Raw genomic sequence first — 24,842 nt, forward strand, 5'->3', positions numbered from 1 at the left:
AACTTTGTGTCGTGCAGTCATGGAGTGTACATGGATGGGCCTTCAGCTCCGAAAGCCCATATCGATGGTGTTTCGTTGAATGGTTCGCACGCTGACACTTGTTGGTGGCCCAGCATTGAAATCTGCCGCAATTTGCGGAAGGGTGGCACTTCTGTCACGTTGAACGATTCTCTTCAGACGTCTTCGGTCTCGTTCTTGCAGGATCTTTTTCCGGCCGCAGCGATATCGGAGATTTGATGTTTTACCGGATTCCTGATATTCACGGTACACTCGTGAAATGGTCGTACGCGAAAATCCCCATTTCGTCGCTGTCTCGTTGACACTGTGTCTCATTGCTCGTGTTTCGACTATACTACCAAGTTCAAACTCACTTACCTCTTGATAACCTGCCATTGTGGCAGCAGTAACCGATCCTTCAACTGCGCCAGGCACTTGTTGTGTTATGTATTCGTTGCCGACCGCAGTGCCGTATTCTGCCTGTTTCCACATGCCTATACCAGTTTCTTTGGCGCTTCGGTGTAAAATAAAATTGTGTACATGGTGAGGCAACTAAGGTCACCGCATGCACAACCAGATCGACGAAATCACTGACGAAGTGAACCATCAAGCAGACATGGAACGCTAACGTAGCTTCGTATATGTTCAGATCACTTATAACACTTTTCCCTAATAACTGAAGCTTTAGTTCCGTCACGGGAAAAGCTAAGTATAAAACTAACGTGCCGTGAAACACGCTAATGTTACCCTCGGAGGGGATTTTAAAGTTCGACCGTGCATGTGTCTAATGGAAAATGGTATCGGTCTATAATTCCGAATTTTGTGCAGTTGACAGTACAATCAAACGGGCCTTAACCTTTGGTGCTAACAGAAGTGGTAAAATTATAAGTGAATGTAGAAATGAACGGTCGCCAGCCTAATTAGGCACATTAATTTGGAAATATACACTCCTGGAAATGGAAAAAAGAACACATTGACACCGGTGTGTCAGACCCACCATACTTGCTCCGGACACTGCGAGAGGGCTGTACAAGCAATGATCAAACGCACGGCACAGCGGACACACCAGGAACCGCGGTGTTGGCCGTCGAATGGCGCTAGATGCGCAGCATTTGTGCACCGCCGCCATCAGTGTCAGCCAGTTTGCCGTGGCATACGGAGCTCCATCGCAGTCTTTAACACTGGTAGCATGCCGCGACAGCGTGGACGTGAACCGTATGTGCAGTTGACGGACTTTGAGCGAGGGCGTATAGTGGGCATGCGGGAGGCCGGGTGGACGTACCGCCGAATTGCTCAACACGTGGGGCGTGAGGTCTCCACAGTACATCGATGTTGTCACCAGTGGTCGGCGGAAGGTGCACGTGCCCGTCGACCTGGGACCGGACCGCAGCGACGCACGGATGCACGCCAAGACCGTAGGATCCTACGCAGTGCCGTAGGGGACCGCACCGCCACTTCCCAGCAAATTAGGGACACTGTTGCTCCTGGGGTATCGGCGAGGACCATTCGCAACCGTCTCCATGAAGCTGGGCTACGATCCCGCACATCGTTAGGCCGTCTTCCGCTCACGCCCCAACATCGTGCAGCCCGCCTCCAGTGGTGTCGCGACAGGCGTGAATGGAGGGACGAATGGAGACGTGTCGTCTTCAGCGATGAGAGTCGCTTCTGCCTTGGTGCCAATGATGGTCGTATGCGTGTTTGGCGCCGTGCAGGTGAGCGCCACAATCAGGACTGCATACGACCGAGGCACACAGGGCCAACACCCGGCATCATGGTGTGGGGAGCGATCTCCTACACTGGCCGTACACCACTGGTGATCGTCGAGGGGACACTGAATAGTGCACGGTACATCCAAACCGTCATCGAACCCATCGTTCTACCATTCCTAGACCGGCAAGGGAACTTGCTGTTCCAACAGGACAATGCACGTCCGCATGTATCCCGTGCCACCCAACGTGCTCTAGAAGGTGTAAGTCAACTACCCTGGCCAGCAAGATCTCCGGATCTGTCCCCCATTGAGCATGTTTGGGACTGGATGAAGCGTCGTCTCACGCGGTCTGCACGTCCAGCACGAACGCTGGTCCAACTGAGGCGCCAGGTGGAAATGGCATGGCAAGCCGTTCCACAGGACTACATCCAGCATCTCTACGATCGTCTCCATGGGAGAATAGCAGCCTGCATTGCTGCGAAAGGTGGATATACACTGTACTAGTGCCGACATTGTGCATGCTCTGTTGCCTGTGTCTATGTGCCTGTGGTTCTGTCAGTGTGATCATGTGATGTATCTGACCCCAGGAATGTGTCAATAAAGTTTCCCCTTCCTGGGACAATGAATTCACGGTGTTCTTATTTCAATTTCCAGGAGTGTATATTTGAGAATATTAGATATTAGTTATTGAAGTTACTTTTGTTCAGACTTCCCTTTGAATAGCAAACAGGATACAAACTGACACAGTCCACTCTGTACTGTGTGTAGTAGCAATTACCAATAACACACACCAGTAAATTATGGGGAGCAAAATTGCACCGAGATCATACTAATGACGGCCACAATCAATAGCATTACTTAACCAAAATACTGCAACATCACTACGTGAAGTGCAGAACAGAACTAATTTTGGACATGACGGGCTTCTATCTTGACTGACTTAAATAACACGAATAAAGATGAAGAACATCTTAAATACACTTTTTAAGCTCCTACGTATATAACAGTTTTCCTTAGTAACAGTAATAGTGCATTTTTTTTAATAGCAGGACCATATGATGGGGGCACATAAACTGGTATAGTTTCACTAGGCAAGGTTCTTTGATTATTGCAAAAGTAAAAACTATCTCTAAAAGCTAATTATTCACATAAATTACTTTGCAAAATAATAAAATGCAACACTGGGCTTAATTAACTTCAAAAGAAACCATTCATGATGGATATTAAAACTACGCTATGTTTTAAAATGTGCATAACGTCACTTCTAACGGTACTACCGCAAATCGATTCATTAAAGTTTTATATGTACTTGTACTTTAATCACCTGTGAAGCAGGTATTCTTGACAATAATATTTACACTATCTTGCACTGTATTCCTACGAAACTGTATTTTATAATAAAGAAAGAATATTTTAGCAAAAGCCTATCCAACTTTACTTTTATGGTTTTAGCTTTTAAATAATTAAGGTTTTACTTTCCTATTGATTGACCTTTAAATTTTTGTACTTAAACTTCCTACCTTAACAATTTCACTTGGAGTAGACCATAAACAAAACATCCAAATTTGACTTTAACTTTTGCTACTTCATTTACTTTACACTTTCAAACACATTAATTCCAGAATTGTTCATTTAAATCGGGATACTCGGTTTTAGTAGCACTTGGGTGATCAGGATTGAACTTGTGGTTCAGAACACGAATTGACGCTTTATGTGATTATTACTGAAACAACACACAAATTAACTGGTTCATGCCAATATACATTACGTAACTGAATGAATGAAGTCTGTGAAGCAGTGGCGAAGTTTAGTGGCAGGTGAAATGGCGGCTAACTGTACTCACGGCTCTTGATGTACGAATGCTCTATAAAATCGCTTCTTGGCGTCGGATTTTCGACATATTAGAGCAATTCCATCATTCCGTGAATACCAGATAATAGCCAGATCCACATCCGAGGCAAATCCCTTCTAATGCAGCTTCCCATTACCTCTCTTAGCACCGTCGAGGTGTACCGTGCTAAGGCTAGTCACACAATGCGTGCCGTTCACACAAATGAGCCTCTCACTCCGACCGCCAAACCCACCTTTTACATCGTGCCAGAGCCACTTTCGTTGCGGGGGACTTCCCTACAGCGTTTACATATTACAAATACAAGTGCCCTAAGCACAAACCAGCTTTTAACAAACATACTTCTGTCATACACATATTCATATGCCGTGCGAAGTGGCCACGAGGTTTGAGGTGTCATGCCACGGACTGCGCGACCCCTCCCGCCGGAGGTTCGAGAGCTCCCTCGGGTGTTTGTATTGTTCTTAGCATAAGTTGGTTTAAGTAGTGTGTAAGTCTAGGGACCGATGACCTAAGCAGTTAGGTCCCTTAAGAATTCACACACACACATATTCTTATTACATTAATCTAAACTTCAACATGTTGTGTTGCTTTTTTCATATACGGCAACGGCCTTGCCGCAGTGGCTACACCGGTTCCAGTGAGATCACCGAAGTTAAGCACTGTCAGGCGTGGTCGGCACTTGGATGGGTGACCATTCAGGCCGCTATGCACTGTTGCCATTTTTCAGGGTGCACTCAGCCTCGTGAAGCCAACTGAGGAGGTACTCGGCCAAATAGTAGCGGCTTCGGTCAAGAATACCATCATAACGACCGGGAGACTGGTGTGCTGACCCCGCGCCCCTCTTATGCGCATCCTCCACTGAGGATGACACGACGGCCGGATGGTCCTGATTCGCCACTCGTGGCCGGGCAACAGAGTGCTTTTTTCATATATACATTGCTCTAATTTTCTTGCCGTACATCAAGGAATTCAAACAACATAGAATGCACACTTCATAGATTGCAGATACAGTTACTTAAAATAAACCTACTCCTAATCGATGTAAGTGTTACACACTGGCGAGTATTTAAATGATCAGAGCAGCAGTTCTCTCTGAAAGGTAGAAAGGACACCACAGTGCGTTGATGTTGTCAGTGTTTCGCGTTTAATTACCGGAACAGCGTGATATCTCTAGTGATGACTGTGAAGGGTACGCCGCGTAGTCGGTGAGTTAGCAATGTTGGCACATGACAGTGTTTGCAAGGGGACTCATGGTGAGTGGCCAGTTCGGCAGCTGGATGAATCGTGCAATGTCCAGGTTTCTGGGATGTGGCAGTGGTCCGACATTGGACTGGATGGAGACTTGAGAAGGCTGGCACACTTGTCGTCAAGGTAGCTGTAGACCACGTCTGACAACCGCGAGGGAGAATCGCTGTATTGTGCACTATTCACATCGTGACCCTTTCAACAGGTGATCCTCTCGTCCGAGGACAAGCAATGGACTCTCTGCACCGTTCTGGGTCAGGCTGCACCGTTGGTCGGAGACTAACAGCAGCTGCACTATGGAATTAGCGTCCCATGCGTGGGCTGCCGTTAACACCTCAACATAGACGGCTGCGCGTGGCGTGGTGTCGTGACTGGGAAGCACGGAGATGAGTGGCGCCACAACATGTTCAGCAACGAATCTCGGGTCTGCCCTACCACCGTCAGCGAACACGACGGCCACCTGATAAGAAGTTCTCCTAATATTTAGGAGAAGAAAAAAGTCTTGATTCCGATGTTCAAATTACCGTTTATTTATACACCAATGACTCGCATTTTGTCTAATTCGTGGCATCTTCAAACTGCTCGATAAATGTTGATAAGCAATCAATAAAATTAATCTGGGTTTGAGGCCGCATTGTCATCTGTAAAATCCGACGTTTCGGCGACTGTTGCAAGGCGCCTTCCTCAGGGTGTGTTGCTAACTGCTGTTAGCAGCAGCAGCAACAGCAACAGCATTTAGCAACACACCCTGAGGAAGGCGCCTTGCAACAGTCGCCGAAACGTCGAAATTTTACAGATGTCAATGCGGCCTCAAACCCAGAAGAATTTTATTGACTGTGACAACGGCCGCGGAAGCCTACGTTTACATTTACGTTGATAACCATGTTATGGATATCGACGGTAAAACGCCCGCAAAAATAAATTACCCTTGTGATGTGCAAGAAGGAAAGTAGAGGCAAGTATTACGCTCCCGTCATATATTAAAAACATAACATCCGATAACCCTGCCGGAACGTTCAACGTGGTCCCGTGAATACAACGAAAGATCAGCCCTGTACAGGGAGTATAACTGGAGCATATATTTGCCACGATTATTCTTCTTGGGCGTGACAGGTGCAATTTATTTTTGTGGATGTTTTATCATTGATGTTCATAACTTGATTATCAGCATTTACCGACGAATGTGAAGAGGCCTCGAATCAGCTGAAACACTCGTCATGGTGAATAAATAACCGGTAATTTCAACATCACAACCAAGACTGTTTTCTTCTCTTCATTCTGCATACTGGTTGCAGTATCACCACGTCACAGAGGGGAAATCCTCTTCCAACATTGTGCAGAGGCGAGGCGGTGTGGGGAGCCATACGGTGTGACTGCAGGCCACGTTAGTATAGTGGGAAATCTGATGGCATGACGACACGTCACGGAAACCCTTCAACCTTATGTGTACTCTCTCTTGTGAGAGTATTTTGGTGCCATTTTTCAACAGGACAACGATTGTACACACTTAGTACGTGTCCCTACGTACAGATGTGGCCCAGCTTGCCTCATTAGATGATACAATGGCTTTACGAAAATCGTACCAACCGAATCAGTGCGCGCACCCAAGCCAGTGGGGCTGTGACGTCATTCTGACAGGTGGTGTCATCTTTCCGAGTTCTTTATAACTTTGCTTTAATTTTGTGACCACTGCAGTAGCACTACATACTATCTCAGCCCGTGAACTATCATTTCGTCTACTTCTCCCCTCCTGGGTCCTCACTTTTTTGGTCAGACAGTGCGTATCGAGGAGCGGTAGTGGCTAATCTATAGTGGACAATCTAAAAACATTTCCTGACGTACGCAAGTAGTTTTTAAAAGCCGAATTATTACACCACCTTTTTTCCGTGGCATCGGAAAGAGCCTTCGAATAGGACGTCAACAATATGACGCGTGTGTAATACGACACACTAGTAGCAACGTAAAAGAGCCAAAAACCAGTATTCAGCCCTCAAGAGAAAGGGCCTCAAAAACGTACGCCATGTGACGCCAAATACAATTAAACACGTTACTAACACGTTACTCAGTGTATTTATTATTGTTACTGTCAGATCAAGTTCTAAAAAGGTTGACGAAGACTGAACGTTAAACTTCATATTTATTTAACCAAACACAGATCCCAGAGCAGACTCTATAAAATGTAGACGTGCAACAGCAAGAAAACGATACAAGGAAAAGAAAAACTTGTTAATATCGAATATTAACTTGGGTCTTAGGAAGTCGTTTCTGAAAATTAGAAGGAAGGTCAGCGTTGGCCGTAATTTTGATGGTTTATTGACAGCAAAATCGATTTTCAATCACATAGTGATCATCTTCAGTGCTGTAGTGCACAAATTAAACTCATAGGCACTGGTGTCAAGTTATTATCGGCAACCAAAGTTATGAAACGATCACAATAACACATTTCAGAAAGGTATTTATCTGCAGTTTAGCGTTATATGGAAATCAAGAGTGGGCAGTAAAGAATAAAGTAAGAGAAGGAGAGAAAGGGATCTTTGGGTATACAGTGCAACATAAGAGTTATGAAGATTAGTTCGGGATACTGTATAACTAAGAAATATTTACTGAATCGAATCGAAGAAAGAGCTTTATGACACAAAAACGAGTGAAAGAATATGCCTGTTGATGCGGCACATCCTGAGACATAAAGAAACCGTTCATGTGGTAATGAGGGCGGTGAAGTGTGGCCGGTAAACATTGTTGCGGGAGACAATGGCGTGAATTCATGTAAGCAGGTTCAGATTGGTGTAGGTTGTAGTAGCTGTGTAGAGGTGAAGAGGTTGCACAATACAGACGAGCATGGCGAGCGAGCTACATCAAAAGAGTCATCGGACTGAAAACCACATAAGGCAGCAATATGTTGTCTCCATACATGTAAGATTATACCATTTGGTTTGCATATTTTATTCGATATGAGATTGTAGTTGACAATGGGTGACCAGATAATTGATCATTTCTTCAGTTAATACTGGATAGCACCACGTTCTAACTTTTCTTCTGCAATTTTGCATTCCTGGGAATTAATTTGAGCTGATGGCAGACAGCGTTCCTGTGAAAACAACGATAGGAAAATGGGAGTTTAGAATAGAAGATCTCCCATGTGCGACCGAGAGGGATGCGTTATTGCTCTAACGGGAACAGAGAGCAGGCAGTGGCTTTATAACCCTGAGGGCGATCTCTCTATGGCGAGGGTGATGAACTGATGCTAGGCGCGCTCCTTCCGCTACAAAATCGGCGAAAACAGCCAGGCGCTGTAAGCTGGACGTGGAGAGCGATAGCATCTTGCAAGAGAAGGAGGCATCCTGTTGGTAAGGAATGCAGTGGGGTCAGAACGGCAGTTGACCTGTTGCAGATCTTCTCACGAGACACAGCGAGCTACGTTTCGCGTCAAGAAGCAGAGAGTTGGAGTAGTCTTAGAACGTGCTAGAACAGTGTTATACACGGAGCATGAGCCGCGGGCAGCTGGCTGCCAGCTTCATGACCCGTGTAGTAAGAGGCTCTGCTTTTGTAACGTGCATGGGTACTTGTTGCAAAGAGCGCACACGAGGCCGCCGCATGTCTTGCAGGAAAAAGGCGTATGGAGTGTAACCAGGGCTCTCCTACAGGTATCGAAAAGGGCACATCGTGCGGGCAGCGACTTAGAGAATTCACTGACAATAGTATCTGTGAAGGGTCTTGCTGTTAAAATTTGCAAAGTGACGATTTCGCCACTAGGAGTGAGTTAATTCGTTTCTCTGTAAACAAAGTGACGATTCTTTGCTTCTCTGTGAACGAATACTTGAGTTGGGTTTCTGTTCCTGGCTTTTGAGAAAACAGAAATCTCGACCTGTCCTCTGGTCGTACATTACATTACATTAATACTTGTTCCATAGATCGCGAATGTGACATTTCGTAATGATGTGGGACGCCTCGTTTTAGCACAAGTTTTCTTTACATGATATAATCCTTTTTCTGTTACAATTGCTACTTCATATCTAAAATTCTTGTATTGACTAGAAGCAGTTCTCCCTCAGAAATTCTTTTAATTTGATTTTAAATGCTGGTTTTATATATATATATATATATATATATATATGATTACATGTTTTTATGTAATGAATACTTTTCTCTTAATGATGAATTACCCCAAAATATGATGCCATGTGAAAGAAGTGAATGAAAATCGGCATTTTAGTGTAATTTACTGAGGTGTTTATCACCAAAATTAGCAATAACCCTAATAGCATATGTAACTGAACCTAAACGTTTCAGCAGATCATTAATGTGTTTCTTCCAACTCAATTTCTCATCAATGCACACACCCAGAAATTTTGAATCTTCTGCCTTGGCTACAGACTTCGGTTCAAAGTCTATATTTATCAATGGTGTTGTGCCGTTTACTGTACAGAAATGTATATACTGTGTTTTCTCGAAACTTAATGAGAGTCCATTTGCAGGAAGCCAATTAATAATATTCTAAAAGATGTTTTTTACAATTGCCTCAGCTAATTATTGTTAGTTGGCTGTGAGTACTATACTTGTATCAGCTGCGAATAGAACTAGGTTTGCATCTTCATGAGTACAGAGTGGAAAATCATTAAGATATATTAAGAACAATAAGGGACCCAGGACTGAACCCTGTGGGACACAACTCTTGATACTTCCCGAGTTAGGGGACTCTGCTGATTTTCGCACACCAACTGCACTGTTAATTTCAACCTTCTGCTGAAGTAGTTTCCGTTCAAGTAGTTTTCGGACAGTATATTACGTACACTGTGTAGACAGAATTTTATAAGTATGCAGCATACATTTTCTGCATGGCAACGAATGGCACTGGCCAGATCGACGCTGCAGTACCAAATCTCCGAGCCCTGTAATCGGTGGTATACGCACCATAGCTCGGTAGACAGTGAAACAATCATGGTAAATGTGTTGAGTTCAATTTATCACTCAGGATGGAGGTCATCTGTTTTACAGACAGAGCTAATCAGTATCAATGAACTTAGTGCGTCGGTTCGATAAAAAGCGGCGTGATTTCGGGGAATGTCAAATATATTCTCAAACCCTCAAACTTCTTTACATTTTTCTGATCTTTGAAAGTAAATACCTCTAAGGTATTTAGTTTTATTTATTCTAGTAAGATATATGTTCAACATTACCGCATGACTAAACCAACAATTGCAGAATTTGGGCTGCTGAAAATCCTATAACCGTCGTGGAAAATCTATTGCATGACGAGAAAGTCACGCTGGGGAGTGTATTTACCACAAAGTCGCGATCGGACGATTTTTCTTTGAAGAAATGCGGGATGCTGCTTTTCAAACGGTCAGTGTGACGGATGCGATATGTTACACAGTCGCATCATACATAGCCCGGCTGATAAACACCTGCTGGAGGGTAAGACTTTTATGCAATGTGGCGCTCCACCCCGTACTGCTTCGCGTGTGAAAGGTTTCTTGCCCACGTCGTTTGGTGAGGACCGAGTGCTAGCAGCCACATTCGTCATGCTTGGCATATGGCATCCCGCGTTCCCAGACCTTATTGTGTGGTTGTTCATCTACATCTGCATCTACATGGATACTCTGCAAATCACATTTAAGTGCCTGTCAGAGGGTTCATCGAACCTCCTTCACAATTCTCTATTACTCCAATCTCGTATAGCGAGCGGAAACAATGAACACCTATATCATTCTATACGAGCTCTGATTTCTCTTATTTTACCGTGGTGATCGTCCCTCCCTATGTAGGCCGTTGTCAACAAAATATATTCGCATTCGGAGGAGAAAGTTGGTGATTGGAATTTCATGTAAAGATTCTGTCGCAGCGAAAAACGCCTTTCTTTTAATGATGTCCATCCCAAATCCTGTATCATTTCTGTGACACTCTCTCCCATATTTCGCGATAATACAAAACGTGCTGCCGTTCTTTGAACTTTTTCGATGTACTCCGTCAGCCCTATCTGGTAAGGATCCCACAACGCGCAGCAATATTCTAAAAGAGGACTGACAAGTGTAGTGTAGGCAGTCTCCTTAGTAGGTCTGTCACATTGTCTAAGTGTCCTGCCAATAAAACTCCCCACAACATTTTCTATGTGTCCCATCCAATTTAAGTTCTTCGAAATTGTAATACCTAGGTATTTAGTTGAATTTACGGCTTTTAGATTAGACTGATTTATCGTGTAACCGAAGTTTAACGAGTTACTTCCAGCACTAATGTGGATGACCTCACACTTTTCGTTATTTATGGTCAGCTGCTACTTTTCGCAACATTCAGATGTCTTTTCTAAATCGTTTTGCAGTTTGTTTTGATCTTCTGATGACTTTATTAGTCTATAAACGACAGCGTCATCTGCAAACAACCGAAGACGGCTGCTCAGATTGTCTCCCATATCATTTATATAGGTAACGAACAGCAAAGGGCCTATAACACTACCTTGGGAAACGCCAGAAATCACTTCTGTTTTACTCGATGACTTTCCGTCAATTACTAAGAACTGTGACCTCTCTGACAGAAAATCACAAATCCAATCACATAACATATTCCATAAGCACGCAATTTCACTATAAGCCGCTTGTGTGGTACAGTGTCAAAAGCTTTCCGGAAATCCAGAAATACGGAATCCATCTGAAATCCCTTGTTAATAGCACTCAACACTTCATGTGCCTAAAGACAAAATCCGGCGACAGTTTCTCGCCATCCCATTTATATGATGTACAGTGCTGTTCACATTGTAAGTATTGTTGATGAACGATGGCCAATATGTTGAGCATTTGTTATGAAGAACATGTACTATGCAAAAAATCAGTTATTATGCTAATTATTCCTTTTGTATAAAGTCCCATCTTTTGGTCATTTTGCGCACTTTTTTTATTTCAATAAAAGCCTAGCTCATTTCAAGTACGTGTGACAGTTTTCACTTCTGTAGCTACTTTATTCCATTAAATATCGAATTTCAAATGTTAATGGACTTTTAGGTCACACTGTATATATCGTAATGAAAGACGTTTATAACGCATGTCGAAATTTAACTGTACTTGAAAGTAAATGAAAAAAGATTCATAACATATCTAACACGCTACTGCTGAAACCATCGCAATGTCTCATCCTGTTCACACAGCCTCAATATTCTTCCTGAGAAAGGCTTGGTACAGTAGTTAAATATGCACTTGTGCCATTGTTGTGTTCCAGTACTACACGCTACTGGAGGACTGCTGCCCAGACGAGGACATGGCTGGGGAGAAGCGCGGCCTGGAACTGGAGCTGGAACTCAAGGAGCGGCCGCCTCCGGCCACCCCTGCCGCCATAGTGCCAGCTGACCAGCACGTGGCCTCCACGTGAGTACCACGTGCCTAGCCAGCTACATTATCTCTTGGTTGTTTGGTTAATGCCAAGCTTTTGTAGCAGCATTACAATCTGTTCAAAAGTATCCAGATAACCATATTTGATGCGGAACTATTATATGTAAAGAGAGGCGTACCGTGCAGTTTAAAAGGAGACGGCGAATGCTCTGCCGGCAATAGTGAAGTCGTAACAGCATAATTGGTCGGTCAGGAGAAGTTAGTGACTTAGAACGTGGTCTAGACATTGGCTGTAACCTCAACAACAAACATTTCCATCAGGGACTTATCAACCCTTCTACAGCTGCCAAAGGCCATTGTTGGCGATGTCCTTGTGAAGTGGAAACCTGAAATAACAAGGAAAGCTAAATCAAGACGGAGCAAAAATTTCCCATTCCATCATGGCAGGTTTCACCGATTTAAAGGTGTTTAAGAACAAAAACAGACTCGGATGAGAAATTATTTAATGTCAATGACACGTTTCACCCTTTTACGGCGTCATGAGATTGTGTCAAAGTAGCTGGATATATGACACAAAATAGAGACCAATATCCGATTACCTTGGTGCCTATTTCATATTATATGTGGTTTTATGACTGATGGGTCAGGTATCCAGCTACATTTACACAATCCGATGATGTGAAACGCGTCATTGACACTAAATAATTTCGTATTCGGGGCTGTTTTTGTTTTGAAATATGGTCAGGCAGCCCTCATATACTGACAGAGAGCGAATGAGTAGCATTGTGCAGGGCAGTTGTAAAAAACTCGCATAAAATCTGTGGACACAGTTATTCTTGAGCTCTAGACCGCTCTCAGTACCCATCTTGCACAGTGACTGTGAGTCTGGGCTATAGAGTGAATGGGATTACAATGGTCGATGAGCTCCTCATGAGCGACAAATATCTGTAGTCAGTGCGAAGCGATGCTTGAAGTGGTGTCGGAGCGACAGCATTGCACATTGGAGACCGTAAACGAGTGATTTGGAGGTATGAGTCACATAGTGCTCTTTGGCAATGGGAATAAAGGGTTTTGGCTTTGTCGAAAGCCTGGAAAACTTTACCTGTCATCAATCCAATTCGGTTTTACAGAGAGTACTCTACTGCATTGGCTCCTTACTTAGCTTGCATTTATCGCCAATCTCTTGCCCAACGTAAAGTCCCGAGCGACTGGATAAAGCGCAGGTGTCGCCTGTCTATAAGAAGGGTAGAAGGACGGATGATGGATCCTCAAACTTACAGACCAATATCCTTAACATCGGTTTGTTGCAGGATTCTCGAACATATTATCAGTTCGAATGTAATGAATTTCTTTGAGACAGAGAAGTTGCTGTCCATGCATCAGCACGGCTTTAGAAATCATCGCTCCTGCGAAAGCGCAACTCGCCCTTTTTTCACATGATATCTCGCGAACCATGGACGAAGGGTATCAGACGGATGCCATATTCCTTGACTTCCAGAAAGCGTTTGACTCGGTGCCCCACTGCAGACTCCTAACTAAGGTACGAACAAATGGGATTGGTTCCCAAATATGTGAGCGGCTCGAAGACTTCTTAAGTAATAAAACACAGTACGTTGTCCTCGATGGTGAGTGTTCATCAGAGGTGAGGGTATCATCTGGAGTGCCCCAGGGAAGTGTGTTAGGTCCGCTATTGTTTTCTATCTACATAAATGATCTTTTGGATAGGGTGGATAGCAATGTGCGTCTGCTTGCTGATGATGCTGTGGTGTACGGCTCTCCCAAGGCCGTCAGTAGCTCCAATGGAATGTTGTCTACTCCCGGGGCCTTGTTTCGACTCAGGTCTCTCAGTGCTCTGTCAAACACTTCACGCAGTATCGTATCTCCCATTTCATCTTCATCTACATCCTCTTCCATTTCCATAACATTGTCCTCAAGTGGATCGCCCTTGTATAGATCCTCTAGATACTCCGTCCACCTTTCCGCTTTCCCTTCTTTGCTTAGAACTGGGTTTTCACCTGAGCTCTTGATATTCATACAAGTGGTTCTCTTTTCTCCAAAGGTCTCTTTAATTTTCCTGTAGGCAGTTTCTATCTTACCCTAGTGAGATAAGCCTCTACATCCTTACTTTTGTCCTCCAGCCATCCCTGCTTAGCCATTTTGTACTTCCTGTCGATCTCATTTTTTGAGACGTTTGTATTCCTTTTTTCCTGCTTCATTTACTGCGTTTTTATATTTTCTCCTTTCATCAATTAAGTTCAATATTTCTTCTGTTACCCAAGGATTTCTACTAGCCCTCGTCTTTTTACCTACTTGATTCTCTGCTGCCTTCACTATTTTATCCCTCAAAGCTACCCATTCTTCTTCTGCAGTATTTCTTTCCCCCATTCCTGTCAATTGTTCCCTTATGCTCTCCCTGAAACTCTGTACAACCTCTGGTTTAGTCAGTTTCTCCAGGTCCCATCTCCTTAAATTCCCACCTTTTTGTAGTCTCTTCAGTTTTAATCTACAGTTCATAACCAACAGATTGTGGTCAGAGTCCACATCTGCCCCTGGAAATGTCTTACAATTTAAAACCTCGTTCCTAAATCCCTGCCGGCCGCGATGGTCTCGCGGTTAAGGCGCTCAGTCCGGAACTGCGCGACTGCTATGGTCGCAGGTTCGAATCCTGCCTCGGGCATGGATGTGTGTGATGTCCTTAGGTTAGTTAGGTTTAAGTAGTTCTAAGTTCTAGGGGACTGATGACCATAGAAGTTAAGTCCCATAGTGCTCAGAGCCATTTTTTGAACCTAAATCTCTGTCTTACCATTATATAATCTATCTGATACCTTCTAGTATCTCCAGGATTCTTCCATGTATACAACCTTCTTTTATGATTCTTGAACCAAGTGTTAGCTATGATTGTTATGTTCTGTGCAAAATTCCACCAGACGGCTTCCTCTTTCATTTCTCTCCCCCAATCCATATTCACCCACTATGTTTCCTTCTCTCCCTTTTCCTACTCTCGAATTCCAGTCACCCATGACTATTAAATTTTCGTCTCCCTTCACTACCTGAATAATTTCTTTTATCTCATCATACATTTCATCAATTTCTTCATCATCTGCAGAGCTAGTTGGCATATAAACTTGTACTACTGTAGTAGGCGTGGGCTTCGTGTCTATCTTGGCCACAATAATGCGTTTGCTATGCTGTTCGTAGTAGTTTACCCGCACTCCTATTTTTTTATTCGTTATTGAACCTACTCCTGCATTACCCCTATTTGATTTTGTATTTATAACCCTGTATTCATCCGACCGAAAGTCTTGATCCTCCTGCCACCGAACTTCACTAATTCCCACTATATCTAACTTCAACCTATCCATTTCCCTTTTTAAGTTTTCTAACCTACCCGCCCGGTTAAGGGATCTGACATACCACGCTCCGATCCGTAGAACGCCAGTTTTCTTTCTCCTGATAACGACGTCCTCTTGAGTAGTCCCCGCCCGGAGATCCGAATGGGGGACTATTTTACCTCTGGAATATTTTATCCAAGAGGACGCCATCATCATTTAACCATACAGTGAAGCTGCATGCCCTCGGGAAAAATTACGGCTGTAGTTTCCCCTTGCTTTCAGCTGTTCGCAGTACCAGCACAGCAAGGCCGTTTTGGTTAGTGTTGCAAGGCCAAATCAGTCAATCATCCATACTGTTGCCCCTGCACCTACAGAAAAGGCTGCTGCCCCTCTTTTAGAACCACACGTTTGTCTGGCCTCTCAACAGATACCCCTCCGTTGTGGTTGCACCCACGGTACGGCCATCTGTATCGCTGAGGCACGCAAGCCTTCCCACCAACGGCAAGGTCCATGGTTCATGGGGGAGGTTGTGATCAATAGCATTCCTGAAATGGACTCGCCTGCCCAGAGTCCCGACATGAAGGCAACGGAACTCCTCTGGAGTGACTTACAGAGCCCACCTTCTCAGGTTTCTGCTCGTGGAGAAGAATGGTCTGCCATTTCTACATAAGCAATCAGACAACTCGTTTGACGTGTCCTGAGCAGAGTTCAAGAGGCCACTAATATCGATAATATGGCTAATAATAATATTGACAATAATAATGACACTGATAACAATTATGATAGTGACACATATAGAGGGTGACAATTATTGAACTATACGAAAGAGTTGTAAATTAGTTACAAAATACGGTGTGGACACACTTTATTCAACATGAAAACGTCACTACAGATATTCGGATTTAGGTTATCACATGTTCGTTATGCCTGCCGTCATTGGCGATGACGTGTTGCAGACGAGTAGCGAAATTCTGAACGACCCGCTGAGGTGTCAGAACATCGGTGCTGTCGATGACCTCCTGAACGGCTGTTTTCAGCTCAGCAACGGCTTTGTGGTCATTTCTGTGCACCTTGTGTTTAATGTAGCCCCACAAGAGGAGTCGCATGTGTTGAGATCCCGAGTATGTGGTGGCCAATCAAGGGCCATGCCAGTGGCCTCTGGGTACCCCCGAGTCAGAATACGGTCCCCAAAGTGCTCCTCCAGGATACCGAACACTCTCCTGATTCGATGGTGTCAAGCTCCGTCTTGCACAAAACACACCTTGTTGAAATCAGGGTGACTTTGAATAATGGCGATGAAATCATCTTCCAGAACCTTCATGTACCGTTTGGCACACTGCACCGATTATTCCGTGACTGGACACTGCATATCACGCAGTGACTAGTTGAGGGTGAAGAGACTTGTCGATCGCGGATGCGGATTCTCAGTCCCCCAAATGCTCCAATTTTGCTTATTGAAGCCCTACAAATGAAAGTGGGCTTCGTCGCTAAACCAAACCATATGCCATCACGCCCCACGGCCAACGGTAGAGTGTGAACGTCCTAATGCGCACCGTTTAGAAGTTATTTCATTCAATTCAATAATTGTCACCATGTAAAAAGAATTTATATATGTAGAAAATAGATGTTTCCTGGTACAGCAATTTCTGGGGGAAGGAAATTTAATGAGACTGCACCAGCTAAGAATACTGGAAAACGAGGAAGATATGGTTGGAGAGAAGGATGTACAAGGATAACGATTGCGTACAGGTACAATGGTAATCATTATTGTTGCTTTAGCAGATATGCAATTAAATGTCTTCTGAAGCTGGAGATGTTATTCGATTCTCTAATATATTGTGGAAGATTATTGCAGAGTCGGTTTCCAACTACGGAGAAAGACTTCGAGAAAGCTACATAATACTGATTGGAATGATTACTTTATTAACTGCCTTTTGACCCGTGTCTACATATGTGAAATGTCATACTACTCCTCTCAAGTTGAATATTTGATAAACCTGCGCAAGGATCAGGAAACCGTACATATAAGAATTTGACCCGGACACATTCAGTTTAAGGGCTAGAAGGTCTGGTATTTAGCATGTATTATTATCCTAACTATTAGTAATAACGCATCTGACTTACAAGAAATGAATTTGATACTTTTTAGTAATGCATCTGATTGTGACGTTATGCGTATGTACACGAGCGATTCGGCAGCCCAGTATTGGTTCGAGGTGAGACGAAATTGTGGTATGGCTGAACGCTAGTGGGCTCAGGACTAAGGACGAGTCCAGGTACAAAGACGAACAGCTCTGCTTGAAATGGGTAAATCCCAAAGCTTGGAATTTGCAACGCTGTTGCTCGCATGGACTGTGTGCAAGACAGGAACCAAATGTCACACAAGCTGAAAGACGGCTTCTTACAGCTGTTTGAGAATCTATAAGATTTTACAGTCAAGTATTAAAGCAAATCTGGATGAAATTGTGATCTCAGAAAAAATGAGGCACATCAAATGACGCAACAATATTTTCAGTATATTTAAAACTTCAGAAGTTAATATTTCACTGTGAATAAATCTGGTGGCTCTGGAAGACTGCCCTGTTCAAGACCTCAGCACGAGCTTCAATCGAAACCTTTTGGTTGGTCGATAGCATCATCTAGAACACAATTCAGTTCACCAGAACATCCAGATACTACTACTGACCATGATTCAGTAGAAACGGAGACAGTTTCTGATCTTTGCCTGTCGGAACTTACTGTAAGCCTTCACCGAAGTTTAGACTCCCAATGGTAGTAGTTTGAAACAAAAGCATCTCATCCTGACAACAAAAATTTTGTATGTACTTGTATGTGATCGCCTCACCATAATCCTGATCAGAGAGACCAGGTAGTGGCCGAAAAATCATGTAGTCTAACACTAACAAAGCTGTGAGGACGGGTCGTAAGTCGTGCTTGGGTAGCTCAGTTGGTAGAGGACTTGCCCGCGAAAGGCAAAGGTCCCGAGTTCGAGTCTCGGTCCGGCACACAGTTTTAATCTTCCAGGAAGTTTCATATCAGAGCACACTCCACTGCAGAGTGAAAATCTCATTCTGGAAATATCCCTCAGGCTGTGGCTAAGCCATGTCTCCACAAAGGTTTTTGCGTAAAATGTTCTTGTCACCAGACGCCCTCACAGGCCAGTTCCTTCTGCACCAGTGTTGATCCCTAGCCCTACTGTCCGTTCACACAAGAAACATGGAAATTTGGTAAAGCCACCTTGTTGACCAAGGAGCATGCATATTACTTTTAGATCGCCACACACCATCCAACACTGAGCAGAAAAGCCTATTTAGCACTATTTCTAGGTTTCCATAGCTTTCTTTCATATGTACAGAATGTCCATCAGCTATAGATGCATACATGTATCCATTTTGTAATAAAACAGACTTTAAAGTAGTTTTGGATGAATCAATAAACAGCCTCCAGCCTTCCTTTTTGTATTCAATACCAAACTCATTCATCAGGCTGGGAATGTCTGAGCAGCACACTAAATCACCTTCTTGTTGAAAAAATTTGGAAAATTGCTGTTCGCTCTTTCTGTACATATATATGCTGGTTCCAACTGCCAATAAGTTCTTTTCTTTTAATCTAGAGCCAAGCAATTCAACTTTTTCTTTCGTTAAGCCCAGATCCCTAACCAAATCGTTAAGCTCGGTCTGAGTAAACAATCTGGGCTCTAAACTTCCTGTATTACAATGGAATTCATCATCATCTGGTTCATCTAAATCACATTGCACATCGGAAAATACTTGTATTGGAATAGAATTTAAATCATCTGGTGGTTCAGGAACCGGCAGATCTACACCATGCCCTAGTGGTCGGATGGCGGATGGAAGGGTGGGGTAGCTTATTACCTTCTTTTTTTCGAATTATGACCAGTAATATCAGCACTGCAAACGTAGCAATCATCGGAATGATTTCTTGGCTCCCTCCATATGATAGGAACAGCAAATCAAAAAAATCAAAAAGCATTTTTCTCCTTTTTAGACCATTTTCTCAGATATTCACCAGAAACCTAACGAACCTTATGCGGCGCCCAGGATTTATCTGTTTAAATCCAAAGTATGATAGCTAAACCTTTTTCACAAAGTCTATAATGTTTCTTTGGTGTTTTTTAATCACAAATTCACCACAAATATAACAAAAGCTGTCAGCAGAGTTTTTACAACCAAGATTAGACATTGTACTGAGCACGTGTACAGAGAACGGGAAAATGAGGTTAGGTTGACAGTAAACAAAACACAATCTGTTAACACAAAAATAGAATCGACCTTTTTTTTGTCAGCAAATGTTTTTCAGCAGTGCTACCAACGTCATCTACATTCATTACACTTCCTTTTTAAATGATCTCAACTGGATAAAAGGTGTTAAATTCTTTAAGAAATCGCTTAATATAATAAATTTAACTGTAAAATGTTTAGAAATGGTGGGTGATACAGTTTTTTAAGTATCATATTTGGATTTCCCACCCTAAAAAAAATAAGAATAACGTATTTTCTGCAAAAACGTTTTCCATCATTGGCCTGTATAATTAATGTAGGATATTGAAAGTTTGGGAGTATATTTATGTAGTTAACACATTTCAGTGATTAACACTGCTAGAGCACAGGTTAATGTAACCACAAGACAAACAAGTGCAAATGTGAAATTCTGGTACACTAATAATCGTTTAAACTGCCAGAAAGTTCAATGCAAGCATGCAAACGTGCATGTATTGTGTTGCCCAGGTACCGGATGTCAGTTCATGGGACGGAATTCCATGCCTGTTGCATTTGGTCGTACAATAGAGGGACGGTTAATGCCGTTTGTAAATGATGCTACAGTTGTCGTCCGATGAAGAGCCATATTTGCAGTATTGGAGGCAGATCCGGTGATCGAGCAGGCCAAGGCAACATGTCGACGCTCTATAGAGCACGTTGGTATGTTGACGAGCGTTATCCTGTTGGAAAACACACCCTGGAATGTTGTTCATGAATGGCAGGCAACAGATCGAATCATCAGACTGAGGTATCAATTTGAAGTCAGACTGCGTGTGATAACCACGAGAGGAGGAGGAGGAGGATATTGGTGTTTAACGTCCCGTCGACAACGAGGTTATTAGAGACGGAGCACAAGCTCGGATTAGGGAAGGATGGGAAAGGAAGTCGGCCGTGCCCTTTCAAAGGAACCATCCCGGCATTTGCCTGGAGTGATCTAGGGAAATCACGGAAAACCTAAATCAGGATGGCCGGACGCGGGATTGAACCGTCGTCCTCCCGAATGCGAGTCCAGTGTGCTAACCACTGCGCCACCTCGCTCGGTCTTAACCACGAGAGTGCTAATGCTGTCACACATAACCACAACATAGACCATAGCTCCAGGAGTGGCTACAGTGTGTCTAGCACGCAGACAGGTTAGTTGCATGCGCTCGACTGGCGTCCTTCCAATCAATACAGGACCATCCCTGGCAACGAGGCACAACCAGCTTTCATCAGAAAACACGTCCGCCCCGGTAGCTGAGTGGTCAGCGTGACAGACTGTCAATCCTAAGGGCCCGGGTTCGATTCCCGGCTGGGTCGGAGATTTTCTCCGCTCAGGGACTGGGTGTTGTGTTGTCCTAATCATCATCATTTCATCCCCATCGACGTGCAGGTCGCCGAAGTGGCGTCAAATCGAAAGACCTGCACCAGGCGAACGGTCTACCCAACGGGAGGCCCTAGCCACACGACATTTCCATTTCCATCAGAAAACACATGAGGCCTCCATCCTGCACTTCAATAAGCTGTTGCTTGACAACACTGAAGTTACAAATGGCGGGTGTTTGGGGTCAGTGGAATGCACGCTACAGGGCGTCTGACTCGGAACTGTCCTTGAAGTGACCGATTTGTAACGGTTTGTTGTGTCACTGTGAGCTAACTGCTGCTCAAAATGCGCCGGAGCCATACGCTGAACACGATGGTCTTCCCTCTCGGTAATGCCACCTGGCCGTGCTGAGGCCAGTCTTCTTACGTCTACCGCTGCCAGCAGTTATCTACATTGGCTAAATCCCTACCAAGTACTTCTGCAGTAGCAGAAAAGGAACATCCACTTACACGATCTCCTTGAAACTCATTGTGGTGTTGCTGTTTCGTCAGCTTAAAGGATTTCTTGACTAAAATCAGCTCACCACTAACGCTCACGACTATTACAGCGCGTATTTAAAACTAATCTGATTTGCATTTTCCGCGAAATTTTAATCGACGTCATCTTTCAGTTGTAGAAACACGCCTACTAACTTTCATTTTTGTCGCACAATTTCTTCTTGGTGTTGCGATTTGTTCTGTCAGTTTGTGTGTCGGACCGGTCTCGATCACAGAATCTTCACTTATGCAAGCAATTGCTGTTATCGGCGGAAGTTCTTATGTATACTTTGCTACAGGTGGAAGAAACAATACTACGAAGAAATGGTTTAGTTAGAGTTTAACTTATCGTTTCCATAATGAATCTTCGATTCTCAAATGGAATGTGTGCTCTTTACAAACAGCAAACAGTTTTAGTTCTGCCAGTATGTCTTCCGTTTTCAAACTCCCCACAATCTCTCCAACATGCTACGCTGGACTAGCAAACCTGGAAGAAAGTTACATTACGGATATGCTGCTCGAAAACACCCATAGACACAGGTTAAGTCATCATATCTGCGTTATCTTTTCTTCATCATAAAGATGTGCAGGAACAAACAAAGTAACTGGTCTCCTCTCCTCTTTGCCTTGTTCTCGACCCATTTTTTAAAGATCTTAGTAACTGGTGTACGGTTTCATATCTACAAAATTTCTCTCTAGATGTGTGCACAAATATGAAATCCTTTCAGTTTAAAACATTTTATGTGCGCCATACTACTGGCTACGTTTTACCCGATAGTAAAGACTGCTCTTCAACTTTATAAAAGAATGAAATATTCAAAATCACTCGTAATTGTGGGGCAATGTCTACCTGCTTGAAGGAACACCATATAATATGGAGTATTAGGAATGAGACTGTACTTTTCCGGAGCACCTGCTTAAAAATGCCACAGTTACAAGTTGGACCATGAAGTCTTATGTAAAAATGAGGATTATGAAGTACCTCGGTGTGATGGAAATTAACGAACATGTGTCCACTTGCTCAAGCTTAGTATTGAATGATCAGACACTTCCTTTACTCGCCATTTCTGACAGACGTTTCACTTGTATGTCACGTAGTTCATTATTTAATGTATCACATATTTTATCTAATTTAAATAGCCTTCCATCGCGTTTTTACTGAAGTAATTTCCCTAGTTTTAGTCCTTAATCAAATGTTAACAGTTGTCATATTTGGAAACCAACATAGATACTCTGTAATCAACTAGTTGAATATCTTTGATCTCTCAAAAATTTCAAAGCCACATATAATTTACCTTTGGGCCTGACGATGGCGTGAAAGCCCAAATTCGGTTTGTAAAATAATTATGTTGTACAAGTGTCGCCCAGAAAGTAATGTACCGCATTTTTTCTTCAACAGTTATTTACTGAACATAATGAGAATTACACACACGGAAGAATGGTGTTTTATCTACACACCATGTTTTTTCACGTAATCTCCATCCTGTTATGTGGCCTTTCTCCAGCGCGAAACAATCCTTGTCCTGGTGGAGCAGCCAGTGCTTCGCAGTGTGAATCGCCTGCTCATCGTCCTCAAAATGTCTTCCACGAATGGCATTCATTAATGGCCCAAACAAACCGAAGTCCGAGGGGACTAGGTCAGTTGTGACAGCCGTGGATGGTCTCCCTGACCGCTGCAAATCGTGGAGCTCCGCCAAACCGCCTTCTGATGACCACGCACTCCGTCCCCGGCGACTAACTGCACTTCTATCGACAGCAGATGCTCCATACAGTGGCGGATTTAAAAATTTTGCACCCCTAGGCACACCATATTATATGCGCCCCCCCCCCCCTCCAAGAAAAGGTGTTTTAAATAATAACTATTTCCCGATAAGTTCACAGTTGCCGTTTTGGGTGGGGGCGCTGTTAGCTGTTTCCGTAATCTGCTATTCGTTGTTCTGAAGGACGCGTCAGCGGTCTAGTTGCGCTCAATCAAAATGTAATAATGTTCCTGAACTGTACTTGGTGTACGGCAGAGGATAAAACAAACTTAAAACTGCATTGTGTTAACACATTCTTCTGTCGAAAGACAACAGAAACGAACACAACTTTTCTTTTATGGCCTAGAAATTCAGCAGAGCGTGTTGGAGACAATGGATTTTTGTTATAGATGCACTTTTAATACGTTCATTTACACGAAACCGTTGAAAATGAAAATAAAAAAGTTGTGTTATGATCTAAAAATTGAAGTGAACGTGTCATACATTAGAAATTAATATGTACTTTTGCAGAGATGCGTTCAAAATTAAAATTAAACTGTCGTTTTACAATCTAATAACTTGAATGTGTAGCAGAAAAAAACACGTTCGATATTAATACGTGACTCTATAGGAAAGCGTAAGAAATGAAAATGAAATAGAGATTTCGGTGCACGAATTAATAACTAAATACAGACGAACAAACACAGAACTGGATTTGCAATTACACAATTTTACAGACTAGTGCGGAAAAACCAAATTTGTTTTATAATCTAATCGTTAACGTTTAAAGCATTAGGCTATGTGTAGCTAGATGCTGCATAATAAGTGTACACAATACCTTTAATCCACGTAAAGGCTGAAGAGTTCTGTACTACAGCTACTGCTCTCACCATAGCTCTTTCTGACGGTATTAGCAAAGATTTTACGTATTTATCGACAGAACTGAACTGCTTTATTTATGAACACTTTTGCATCTAAGCGTACTGTCCGATAACGTATATTTCCGCGCTAACTATACGTTTCAGCAGACGCCAGGAATACGCATCTGTTGTAATATACTAGAGTACCAGTATTACTTGACTGTACAGCGCCGAGCGGCCTGCGTCGTTCGGATCTCAGCATAAACGAGGTTTAGTTCCGCTTTCTGCCATCGGCAATTGTAAAATAAACCGGTAATACGTAGTTTGTAAATCCAATGAATGAGCTCTAAGTTATAATAAAAATCACATTATAATCTTAAATTTTTAAAACTAATATGAATAAATAAACAAACTCACCAATCAGCAAAGTTTGCGTATGGCTTTGATGACAGAAAACACGTTGATCATATCTTCGTAGTTCAGACAGTTATCAGTTAGGAGGTCGGCTTCGATGTAAAGCATGGACAAGGCGTTCAATCTCTCCTCGGACAACGTAGAACGTAGGTACGATTTCAGTCTTGTAAGAGCCCAAAACGAGCGTTCTACTGAACAATTTCTAAGTGCCATACATAGAAATACTCTAAGAGCCATGTCAACATTCGGAAACACGGGCT

General features: G+C 43.2%; 1 protein-coding gene across 2 annotated transcripts in view; it reads left to right on the forward strand.

Annotated features, from left to right (window-relative positions):
- Nucleotides 1-24,842, forward strand: part of LOC124789487 (proton-coupled amino acid transporter-like protein pathetic) — a 437,101-nt gene that overhangs the window by 277,456 nt on the left and 134,803 nt on the right. For both annotated transcript variants that reach the window (XM_047256866.1, XM_047256867.1), the window contains exon 2: nt 12,009-12,154. In XM_047256866.1, the coding sequence (XP_047112822.1) occupies nt 12,009-12,154 (146 nt within the window). The remainder of the gene's footprint in view (nt 1-12,008; nt 12,155-24,842) is intronic.

Source organism: Schistocerca piceifrons, chromosome 3, assembly GCF_021461385.2.
Source record: "Schistocerca piceifrons isolate TAMUIC-IGC-003096 chromosome 3, iqSchPice1.1, whole genome shotgun sequence".
Taxonomy (NCBI): Eukaryota; Metazoa; Arthropoda; class Insecta; order Orthoptera; family Acrididae; genus Schistocerca; species Schistocerca piceifrons.